The sequence below is a fragment of the Prosopis cineraria genome, unplaced genomic scaffold (assembly GCF_029017545.1).
Source record: "Prosopis cineraria cultivar Desert tree isolate PC_DT_omini unplaced genomic scaffold, ASM2901754v1 PC40, whole genome shotgun sequence".
Taxonomy (NCBI): Eukaryota; Viridiplantae; Streptophyta; class Magnoliopsida; order Fabales; family Fabaceae; genus Prosopis; species Prosopis cineraria.
Genome location: NW_026555370.1, coordinates 88,860 through 101,584, shown reverse-complemented (window position 1 = coordinate 101,584; position 12,725 = coordinate 88,860). Strand labels below are relative to the sequence as shown.

The 12,725-nt window shown below is 27.1% G+C and overlaps 1 protein-coding gene across 1 annotated transcript; it reads right to left on the bottom strand.

Annotated features, from left to right (window-relative positions):
* Positions 1-697: 697 nt before the first annotated feature.
* LOC129295055 (sucrose-phosphate synthase 4-like) lies at positions 698-7,703 on the bottom strand. The gene is made up of 5 exons (XM_054933533.1): positions 7,299-7,703; positions 5,306-5,395; positions 3,024-3,244; positions 1,993-2,056; positions 698-892 (listed from the first exon to the last, which is right to left on the bottom strand). The coding sequence occupies exons 1-5, from the start codon at positions 7,572-7,574 to the stop codon at positions 698-700; spliced, it is 846 nt and encodes a 281-aa protein (XP_054789508.1). The 5' UTR covers positions 7,575-7,703.
* Between the last annotated feature and the right edge of the window lie 5,022 nt (positions 7,704-12,725).

Here is a 12,725-nt window from a genome sequence, read left to right as displayed (position 1 = left end):
TAATTGTTTTTGCATTATTTAGTATTTTGTAAGTTTCCTTCTGAGGAAGGAAATCTAACTTACTTTTGCTTTTACTCTTATATATTTTAATTTGCAAGTTGTTGAGCTTCCTTAAGGGAAAGGAAAGCTTAGTCTATAAATAGACTACGTTATCACTTGTACTGGACACTTTTGACTGAGGAATGAATATTAAAATCTAAAAGCTCTCTCTTTCGCTCTCCCCTTTTCAAAACTCAAGATAAGTGATGCCAAACACACACACACAACACACACACACACACTGATTTGAACAGAGTTGGAAAAGAGAGATACATCAGGAAACAGGTGGGAGATTGAGAACAAAGAGGGAGAGAAAGATGGAATACAGAGAGAAGAAGAAATGAGAAGATGAAGGCAGAGCAGTGGAAGGGGAAGGAGGCAGATCTCCACTCTTTGTTCTGATGTATCTCTCTTTTCCAACTCTGTTCAAATCAATATGTGTTTGTGTGTGTGTGTGTGTGTTTTTTGCATCACTTATCTTGAGTTTTGAAATTCTTTCTTAGAGACCCAAAAGACAAAAACGCTTGAAGTGCACAAGAAAAAAAAACATTTAGGACACAAAAATTAAATGTCTTCTTGTCTGAGTCATCTAGAAATAAAATTTTAAATTTTTAATTTGAGTAATTAAATACAAATGTCTTGAGGAACTTACTTGTCTCTAGGACCACATGGGAGACGGAATTATATAGGCTCCACAGCTACCACTGCCATCAGGGGGACAAGACAACATCTCAATGGGCTCTCCATAGCTTGAATCTACTTCTGGTGATGTTATTTGTCTAGTTAGTAGATCAACTCGGTATATTCCCTTTGTGTTTGCAAGGCGCGAGCAAGTTCCACCACCATATTTCACCTGAATTTCAACTCAAATCTTAAAGTTTTGGACAATATAAATGGTCTTTTTAGATCTGACTTAAGCTTAGTTCAGCTTATTAGAGAGAAATATTTGCACAGTTTTAGGGCTTGTTTGGCTTTGTTCTCATTTTGTTTTTTTAAAAACTATTTTGTAAACCAATTTTTTTAAAAAAAATTAAAATGAAAATATTTAATTATGTTAATTTGAAGACAATTATATTGTTAAAAAATGGTTGACAATGGTGATCACCAATAGTTAACAATGATAACCTATGATAGAGTTGGTCATAATTGAAGGTAATTTACAATAGTCAATGTAGTGTGTTTTAAAAATAGGAAAAATTATATTAAAGTCCTAGACAAGAAAATTAATTACTGCAAGGTCCATTGACAATGCAATTTAGTTCAGTTGTCAATGGCCCTTGCAGTAATTAATTTCCTTATGTGGGACCTAACTGTAATTCTCCCTTAAAAATAAAAAGAGAGAAAAGAAAACGAATTCAATGCTAAGATGTTTCCAATTTTTCTTTTTAAAAACAACAAAATATAAACAGTTTTGAAAACATTAAATCTTGAACATTTACCCAATGAATTTTATTGTTGTTATTATTGTTGTTGTGTTGTTATGATTTAAAAACAGAGAAAACAGTTTTTGAAAATAGAAATCAAATAGACCATTAATCTATTGATTCCCAGAATCCTAGTCTTCTATACCACCATATATTCTCTTGAAAAAAACAGTCCCCTGCCGGTAATATCACATGAAGTGAAGTCGGAGAGAATGTTGGGAGCTTCTCTTTATGACTTATGATGTTGGAGTTCAACTAAGTATGTTTGTTGAACTTGTCTTCTTGTATATACATGTGGAGTTTATATATTTTGATTGATTAAATCTAAATCTTAGTCAAGTAAGGTTAACACAGATGATAAAAGTGGGATGGGATATTATTAGAAGTCTAGTGTTCAACCCTCTTGATGTAACAAAAAAATAAATCAAACAAGTTATGTATAACAAACCTAATAAAGAATGGTATATGCCCCACATGGAAAGCTCAAAGTTATGCCTGAAATGTCTGTCTGTTGAAGTTAACAAAGTACCTGACCACCAGTATCAGAATCTCTCCCAAGTTCCATGTTTTCTCCTCTTACCCATCCATGAATGCTACAGGAAGAAATTACTATAATTATAGATTTTGAAAAATTGACAATATTATGGTCATTCTACCCATGACGGACCCAGAAAAAATAGATTGTCCATGGGGCAAAATTTTTACTCAGGATAAATAGTATTATTTGTAAAAAAAATATTAAATTAAAGAAATTTATTTTTAAATTAGTAGATTTGTTAGAGGATAGGGGACACATCTGAGGGGAAATTGGAAGTTTTCTTTTAAAAGAGGGGAGCAATTGAAATTTTCTAGGAGGGCCAATTGAAATATTTTTGGTTATTATATGTAATTTTTTCTTGCTTTGTGGGGGCAACATAACTTAATTCAAAGTCGGTAATCCGGGCAAAACTTGATGGACTAACTCAAATCCACTTGAAAAAAATTTAGGGCTGGCCTTAAGAAAAAAAAAAATTTTATGTTCAAGGGCCCAAAAAAAATTCAAACCAAGCCCAATCAGGTTTGGGCTTGGGCACAAATACTCCGATAAAAAAACATATACATTAAAAAAATATATAAAATATAATAAATAATGATAATTATTTAATTTTTAGGTTCATTTCATACTAAAATATCATATATTTGAGTCTATACATCATTTAAGATCCAAAAAAAATATTTTTTTATAAAATAAAAGAATTAATTTTAGAGAAAAAATTAATTAAAAATAATTTTAAATATAAAATTCATGTATTCAAATTGCCCTAAGCACGAATGAATTCAAGCTGAGCTTGGCTATCCAAGCTTTTCAAAAAGTCGAGTAGATTCGGATTTAGGCCTATTCAAGTTAAGTTTATTCAACCGAGCCTGAACCCGACTGGCCCGCTTATAATTTCCACCTCTACCTAATTCTATAAAATATCAAATTTATTTTACTTTTAATTTCTTTTGGTGAACTAGGACTAATATTCCCATGCCTGATCACTTTTGTTATATGCTTTGATGATAGAGTGAACATGATACCTGATCAAGACAATGTAAAGGTTCCTAGACTTATTATCATCCGACCAAAGTTGCATTTCGGAACTGATCCTGGGAATGTCCTTCCTAGATTCTGAAGCATTATTGACATCTTTCTCTTTTTCACCTTCTGACAATTCTGACAGGTCATCAGCAGCATCATTGCGGCCTTGTTCGCGCTCAATTCGCCGTTTTGCGAGCTTCTGCGCATCATCCCATGCAATCTGCAAACAATGGTCATATGGTACAATCTAGTTATGAATGTTTAGGCGTGATCAATATTCCCAATACTATAGAACAATACTAAGGGACTAAAAATTTTATTATTCTAAATTTATTTAAATAAGAAATAATATAGAACAATTCAGAACTTAAAATAGAATTGTGTTGTGCATAGCTTATGAACTTGCATATATTAGATTGGATACATATGCTTATAAATTTGTGGTAAGCTTATAGACACATGCATTATAGAAGCTACTGCTTTTTTAGATGCAGATCAAGGATTAAAATTTGAAAATCATCTTTGTGCTTTTGATTTTGCTCTTGTGTTGTAAACCCAACATTGTGAAGCAGTTTTGCAAAGTTTTATCAAAATTATATCAATTCAAATATCACTGTCTAATATCTTATGCACAGTATAGTCTTGTCAATTGTCAAAAGTTAGTTAAAGATCACTGTCAATATCTTATGTATGTATGTGTGTATGTATTGATTATTATCATCATTTTACTTTATGGCACATCAATTAGATCCTAATTTTCATATTCCTAACCCATTTAGTTCCCTTTTCCTTTTGCAGAAATGCAAATGGGTTACTATGAATCAGCTATGAACATATCAAGGGCTCATTTGGTACAAGATGGGGTTGAAATAAAGAGAATATAAATAAGAAAATAAATATGAGAAGCTCTCTTTCCACACAAAAAAAAAAACATTTCATCCTTTTCCAAATACAATAAAAATGTTTTCCCTCACATTTTATCTTTTCTCAAAATATAATCCCTTTTCCATGAACCAAATACATTTTATCTTTTCTAATTCCAAAGTGTATTGGCAATATTGCAAACTAAAGTAAAAATAAAGTAGTCGATGCCATAATTTCTTTGGTTTTTCTCAAAAATATTTCAGACTAAGACGATGAAAATTAACCTATCATGGCTAAAGATTCCGAAAAAAGCTCTAATTTTTAATTCATTTTACACTTTCTGCGCAAAAAAAGTTACCAAAATCCTTTTGAAGGTATTATTGTCATATAGCTATGAACCAAGTTATTTGTCAACATTTTCGAATAAGGGAAAAAGAAGCTTTCTCAAGTAATAATTTCTGGCACTAGGCTTGCTCCTTTTTAAAAAGCTTTCGTTCTCCACTTCAAAGTCACTTTTGTAGATGCTCTAGTCTTTTCGCATACACTCCAATATCTAACAATCTCTAGAGCATATAGTGCTAAATGTATTAAAGTATTTCAAATGATGATGATGATAAGTTAGATATTGTCATGTCAAGCCAGCTCGAATATTAATGCCAGGTTAAGATCTAATCATGTACAACATTTTATTTCCCAAGCTTTTTTAATCAAATCCAAACGAGAAAACCACCTAATATGTATATCTTATGTATTTACAATCATACATGCATACATACTTATTTACACACACACATATGGGTTAAAGATTACTTTGCCATTATCTTATCATGTGTCCATTATTAGTGAGCCTTATATTAAATTTCTTTTAATATTTTTATCATAAAATATGTGGATTCAGGGTGTCTACTAACCCTTAGCAGTAAAGCTGAAAAGCAAAAATAATCAATGACCCAATAATTTATAATAAAGAATTAAAAAAAAAAAGCAATTTGGGGCTCACTAACAGTAAAAAATGGCAAGTTAATAGTAGCATGATGAGAGAGGAAATTTTTAATGTTTAGAGATAGAATTAACCCATAATTAGGTTTAAGGTGTAAAGTGACCTTTTGAATAAAGATGAGAGACAAAAATGATCATCAACCCTTGTGTGTATGTTTGGCAAAATTATATTGAAGTTCCACATAATCAATAAATATTGTAATAATTAATTTTTTATATGTGAGATTTGAATGTAATTTTTTCTATATATTTCAATGCATAGGTTGAAACTTACTCTCAATGATACTGCTATCATGTGGTTGGACCCGACCATTAAAAAGAAACAGGTAATTCTTTAAAATTATTTCTCTTCACATTTGGTTATAAGGACCTGTTTAGTATAAAATAAAAGAAATGAGAAATAACTTTAAGGAATTACCTGTTTCTTTTTGCGGGTGAGATGCCAAATCCTCCAACACATATTCTCCATCCTATTACTCCGATCTCTGCTGTTTCTTGTTGCTATTACCTGCTCATTCAAATACCTCATTAAGTGTTACTACACCATCTAAGAACATTAATTGCAAATTAAAATTGTTAATGCATAAAATTTCAGGAAAAGACCATGGTCTTTTGTTGGGATTAAAAATTTTTGGGTTAATTTTTTGCCCTCATTTTTAAAATTCTTGTAACTCAACTTCAATATTTTTAATGCTTATCTTTAATCTCACTTATGACCAGAGAAATATATGACGTGCAAGAATTTTTAAGTTATCAGAAATTAACTGCAACACCCAAAACTTGCGTGTAGAATTGTGTTAGGAAAAACATAAATGATTAAAAAATAAGTTATTTTTAGATAATTTGGAGATTTTGTGAAAAGAAAACATTATTTTATATTTGGTTACAATAATAAAAAGTAATTATTTGTTAGTTATTTTTAAATTTTATTATATATTCCTCCCATTTAAAAATATAAAGTATTTTTTGAGAAGTTTGATATTCAAAAATGTAGAGCATTTTTAGTTTTTTAAGGTGTAATCATTATCTTTTTTTTTCAAAAGTGTCCGTAGTGATAAATATAAAGTGTTTAATAAAGGTAAATACAAAAAGATAGGGTTAATTGAAAAGTAGGTAACTACTTTATTAAACGGTGAGATTTAGTTAAAAATACCTTACATTTTTTAACAGAGGGAGTTTTCCTTTGTTCTGTTTTATAAAAATAATTTATTATTATATTATTTTAAAATTTTATGATATCTTTACATATCCCTTCTCTTTAAAATACCCTTATCATTCATTACATTAGATTGTTTTCAAAAGTTATCCAAAGTAGTTTTTAAAGTAATAAGAAATATTTTTTTAATTCTGATTATTTTCAAAAATTTAAACAAATATCATAAAATCTCACAAAAAACTTTTTAAAAAAATAAATAATTTTTTATAAAATAAACTAAAGAAAACCAGCCCTAAAATTATAAAAGTTTTAGAGGAAAAGAAAGAATCATGTTTTAATTCCCCCAATATAATTAAATATTATAAAATTTATTGACAACTAAACATATTAAAATGACAATTTAAAACATAGAAAAATAATGACTTTTAATTGTGTTATTTTCTGTTGTTATTTTGCCGTACTCAGATGTGAATAAACTTTATAATATTAATTAAATGGGTTACTTGGAAGTTTGGTACAATTCTCCTTAAAAAATTACTATTGTGGCTTTCTTCTATTTTTTTTCTTTTTCACAATAAGTCGTACTGATCTTTCAGTCTAAACGCAATGCCATCCAATTGTTGAAATTGCAAAAAGACTACCATTCATTTCATCACTAGGCAATTTCACTCTTTTTTTTTTCTTTTTCATTTCAGCCAACAAATAATAGGGAATATCTCCCTGAAATAAGTTTCTCCCAATTAAGTTATTATATATATGAGAATTATAATTTAAATTCTCAACTACTTATTTAAGTGGCGAAAATCTCTACCATTCGCGTCAATTTTAAATGGTATATATATTTTAAAAATTAAAGAAAATAATTTGTAATTTCAATAAATTAATATACTGTTTATATATATAATTAAATAAAAAAAACTAATCGGAAGAATAGAGGATAGTCTCAGCCACATGCTTAAATTACGAAAGCTTTTAACGCTCATACCAATTTTAATTGGTATATATATTTTTAAAATATATGAAAATAATGTGTACTTTCAATAAAAATTAAGAGACATATATATATTACTTTAAAAAAAAACCCTCATAAAAGGAATACAGGATAGTCTCTTTTCTTTCCACCATTAAAAATTAATCAAACAATAGTTATAGTTAATTCCAAACTTAATATAAATAATGACTAAAATTCATATAATTAAAATGGCAAAATAATAAAGTTAAAGAGAAACAGCAGATCGAGCAGAGAAACACAAACCTTAACCCAAGTTCTGTAAAGATCAAATTCATCAAAGCTATTGATAACTTCTTCAACGAAATACTTTGTAGGACTGAACAGCTTGTTGTTGTTGATGCTGTTATCATCATCTTTTTCTTCTTCCAATTTTCTTTCTTCTTCAAACCTAATCATTGATCTGTGCTTTCCATCAAAACTATTATCAGTTGATGATCTCTTCCTGATGATGGAGCTGCTTCTTCCTCCCACATCCAATATTGCCTCCAAATATCCATTCAACCACTCGTTCACTGCCATATTAATTTCTGCGTTTGGAAGCCGAGAAAGTTACTGCACTTCTTCAACTTTCTTGCATCTGTTTGGAGCCTCAGAAAGAGGAACTGAGGAAGGATATGGTTTTTGGAGTTACAAAGAAAGGGCTGTTTCTTGAAGCTAAGCCAAGTTGGTCTCATCCTGCAGCCACTGGCTTATAAATGGTCTTTTTTTTTATTCATACCCAAAAAAAAGGTTAATTTTTATTGAATTTTATGAAAAATTAATATTTTGGTACTATAGCTTTGACTCAGTTAAAATTTAGTCCTTAAATTAAAGTTTAACTTGGTACGACTTAATCTTGTAATTTGACACAATTCAATTCAATCCCGATATTTTAAAAAAATAAAACTATAAAAACTAAAGTTATTTTTTGAAAGTGAGGGACCCAATGTTTTAAATAATTAAAACTATAAAAACTAAGTTACACTTAATCAAAACCAAGTCAAAACTTTAAGAAGTACTCCCTTCAATTCAAAATACAAGTATTTTTTTATCAATTAACATTAGCACAAAATATAAGTAACTTTGTAAAAAAAAAAATTCCCATTTTTTCCTTGTATTTATTAACCTAAATATGTATGTAAAGTTATATCTTACTCATCATAAAGTGCATTAGTAATTGAGACTTAGGAAAAAATAAGAAAAACAATATATATCTTTATAAGAATGATAATTTTATCAATATGCAAATTTTTTTAAAAAAAAACTGGTTTTATATTTTGAACTGGAGTTTTCATCTAATCAAATTAGTTCAAGGGCTGAACTTTAATTAAATCAAAATTACATGACCAAATGATTATGGAGTGAAAACTTTTCCTCATATTAAATTTCATTACACTATTGTTATGTACTTCCAAAATCTGCAAAAACCTTTTAAAACATGAATGAATCATTATATATAAATACCTTCTTTACTTTTATTTAACCAACCTTTATTTATGTATTTTAACGAGAAGTCTATGCTCACATTAAAAGTATAAGGAAGGTTTACATAATGTTTAACAAAAATTCAAATAATTTTAATAAAATTTAATACACACACATTGAAAAAATGTAATATTAAGTTTCTTTTTTCAGCAGGGAATAGAAACGAATCTTCTAAATTTAATGTGCTGATCAGAATATTAAAAACAACGGGTGGCTTTTATTCTCATTCTCTTACTGCTTGTACCTAAAGAGAAATATGAACCGAATATTCTTAATTGGTTCTTTGTTATTATTATTATTCTCAGGCCTCCCAATACCTGCATTAATTAATTTCATAATGTGTATATATTCTTCTATAAATTAAATTTAGAGTAAACTACATTGACTTCCCATCTAGTTTACCTTAATTGTGTGTGTGTTTCTTCTATTTTAAAAACTTATATAAATCTATCTTAAAATCAATAATTACAAAACACAAACCTCTCTTCTACTCTTAAAATTTTATTTTCATTCACTCAATTAACTTTGCAATCTTTAATTTACTGTTAATTCACATATATTGGATCTAAATATCTATCTTTAAATATAAATATTAACTAAAATCATTCAAGTTACCCCTAAAATTTAATGGATATTTTTTTTACCTTTTTATACATATTTAAAAAATTTATTTATGAAACATTATTTGTTTAGTATTTTATACACCAGTTAGCTAAAATAATATGTTAAACACCCATGTATAAAAAAATTAATGAAACAGGGATTAAAATGTAATAAAATATAAATTATTCAACATAATTTATATTTATTTTTCAATATATTTTATAATTTTAAAATTATTCTTTAAAAAATTTTGACATAATTATTTAAAGTTCCTTTAATTGGGGGGAAGTAGATGATTAAATTATAAATGAAAATTAATAATTTTAAAACTTTCAACATAATTGCATATAAAAATTAAGTGTAGTTTTAGAGAAATGGAGAGAAAATCAATGTCTTAAATTTGACTTTGCAAAACGGGAAATATGTAATGGGTTCGATTTGAATTTTGATTCAATCGGATTTATTTTATTTTTTATGTCATATGATTAGTGTAGGCCTCAAATGTTTTAAAAATTTTAAGAAATGAAGATAACGTATATTACTCATACGTAAATATAACTACTTATTAGAGTTTTTCTATTATATATATAATCTTGCAAGTTAAGAAAAATTACTCTCAGATTTAATGAAAGTAATTTAAATACAGAAAAATTTCATGAAATCATAAAATTATTTTGAAATCTCATTATTTATTGAAGTTGTCAACTATTACTGAATAGTTGTTAATTATTGCTATTTAGCTGTCAACTAAATAATTTTACTAACAATTATTCAACATTTGACAAAGTTAATATAACAAATTGACAGCTTTAGCAAAGGTTATAAAATTTCAAAGTAATTTTTTAATTTTATGAGATTTTTTATATTTAAAGTTTTTATGTGAGATGTAAAAGTGGTTTTTTCTTCTTCTTCTTGTTTTTTTTTTTTTAAGAGTAGCTTCTAATGTGAAAATTACTGTGTTGGTTCCATTTGCTGCACGGAGTCTTATAACTTCATGACTTTAAAAATACTAATATAATATGTTCAGGTTTTTATAATTGCTTATAGATTTTTTCCAAATTTTAATATCTTTTCTTAATGGTAAAAACAAAAATTTGTCATGGCTGTGTGATTGACTTGATAATATTCAAGCATTGTCCGATTTAATTGGAGATAGCTCTTTGCATTTTTTTATTAGTTGAAATTTTCTTTACATGCACACAAACTCAAACTCGAGACATTATAAACGGTCATAATCTCTTGTACAATGACCAACACCAATTGGCATATTTATTTTTTTTCTATGGTTGTCATGTTTATTTTGTAAGATATAAAATCCAATCACAAAAACGTATCATCAACTAAAGAGATTTCAATAACCTCATGGTGGCCTAAAAAATAAGCTCATACTATTTTTGTATTGTATCAGGTATTACTACTTTTCACTCAAACTAATTTAAACTCTCATTATGTGAAACCGTTATTACCAACGATGGTTTGTATCTTGAAAATACATTTAATATATTTATGTAACTCAATTACATATTCTAAAATTCAAATTCAAAATTTCAAAATACTGACTCAACTCGACTAATTGAACCTAGCACCTCTAGATAATAATCTCATAGTATTATTGAGCCAAAATACACACTTTAAATTAATGTTGACTTTTTTTTATTTTGATTTAATTCACATCAATTTAGGTCAGGTTCATCAATTGGAATGATTCGATTTTATGCACCATTCTTTCTAACCAATTATAAATGTTTCTTTTTCATTATAAATACCACCTTCTGGTGAATTATCTCACCTAATATTAATTAAATTAACTAATTCAGTTAAAAGAATATTTGGCTTAATAGTACTTTGCCTTGAAGAATAAATGCAAATATTGGAAAAATCACTTAAAAGAAAGTAACGTTATACGCCACTCAAAGAGAGAAGAATAACAGATAATATTCTTTTTGAAGATGAGGAATGTGGTCACTTTATTTTTAACTTTTTTGTGGTCTTGAAATTGACATAAAAATAACTATACTTGTATATTGCTATTTCTTTTGTTGTTTTCCACAAAAAAGATATACTTTTGAATATTATTAATGAATATTGTTTCATCCGTAGAAGATGTAATAACATTTTTAACAAATTGTTATCAAAAAAATGTTTCTAGCAAAACAAAGCCAAATTGTATAGCATTTAAATTTCATCTAATTAACCTTGTATTTTATTAATTAAAATCATAGATAAAAACCAACAAAAATCAATAATAACTATTGAAGATCATAACATTTTGAAATTACGTTTAAATACCATGATCTTTTTCTACTGTTTACGAATTATTTTTATGACTAAACTACAGTGTCTCTAAAAATAAGTGACTAAATATATATGTTAGATAAGGGCATTTTAGTCAAAACATTATTTTTAAAACTGAAAAAAATGATCATGATTTTTAAATTCAATTTCAACATTTTGAGGTCCTAAATAGTTATTACTGATTTTCACATATCTGTAATTAATTTATATTTTTCCTTTTTCTTTCAAAATTTCATCTAATCCTAGAAAGAAAATCCAAGCTTTCTATATTCTCATTTTATTTGATTTCATATTAAGAACAAAATCTTTATTTTTATTGTCGCCCATTGGTTAATAATTATTCCTCAATAGTGTTGCTTTTGAAATTAATATTTTTATCATCATGAATTAACAATGCAAATTATCCAAATTTTCAAGGTAGAGTAAAAGATAATGGTTTGGGGTTAAAGGTGACATTAAATGAAATATATACTCTTAATCTACCAAGACATGAGTTTTTTTTTTATTTGTTTATACTTTATCATGAACATGGGCAAAACAGAAATTAAATAATTTGCTGCACAATTAATAATTTCAAAATCCGTCAACAATGCATTTACTCTATATTTTTTATTTTATTTGAATATTTATTAAACAAAAAATTTATAAAAAAAATGGTTGGAAGATTGTATATTTTTACATAATATTTCTCTTTAAAATGAAAAATATCAAAGTTAGAAAGAAAAAACATACTCTCTCCGTTCAAAAGGGTAAGACATTTTTAACCAAATTTTATCCCTAATATAGTAGTTATTTATTTTTAAACTAACAATATCGTTTCATATGTATCCCCATTTAATAGGGTGTTTCAATATAAAATAAATATAAAGTAATTTATTTATCAGAGATACTTTTAAAAAAATAATAATAATTACACTTTGAAATATTAAAAATATTTTATATTTTTTAATGAAGGAAATAATATATATTTAAAATATAAATTTGTGAACACTGAACAGCCATTCATTCTTTGTGTTAGTGCATCTGATACCTAAATTTAACAGAAGGCCATCTATTACGTCAAAAGCAACATTAGGGAAAAGCTTAACACTAAATTTTAACTATTGAACAACGTGAAGTTTTAAGAAATAGAATCAAAATAAAGTGGTGGAAATAATACAAAAAAAAAAGGAGCAAAAGAAAAGATAAAGTGCACTGCATGAAATTTCTTTTTTAAAAAATAAAACAATAAGAAATTAACGCAAAAATCAATCAAGGGTCCTAAAAGCATATGCGTATTCCTTTGGGCATGAGCTTTGCAAAAATAAG

What these genes read in the sequence shown, in the direction of transcription:
- LOC129295055 (XM_054933533.1), bottom strand. Translation starts at nt 7,574, where the DNA reads ATGGCAGTGAACGAGTGGTTGAATGGATATTTGGAGGCAATATTGGAT. An exon ending in CTTTACATTGTCTTGATCAG is followed by an intron (nt 2,057 to 3,023) that starts GTATCATGTTCA and finishes TTCTTCCTGTAG; the next exon opens with CATTCATGGATGGGTAAGAG. An exon ending in ATTCTGATACTGGTGGTCAG is followed by an intron (nt 893 to 1,992) that starts GTACTTTGTTAA and finishes GTTGAAATTCAG; the next exon opens with GTGAAATATGGTGGTGGAAC.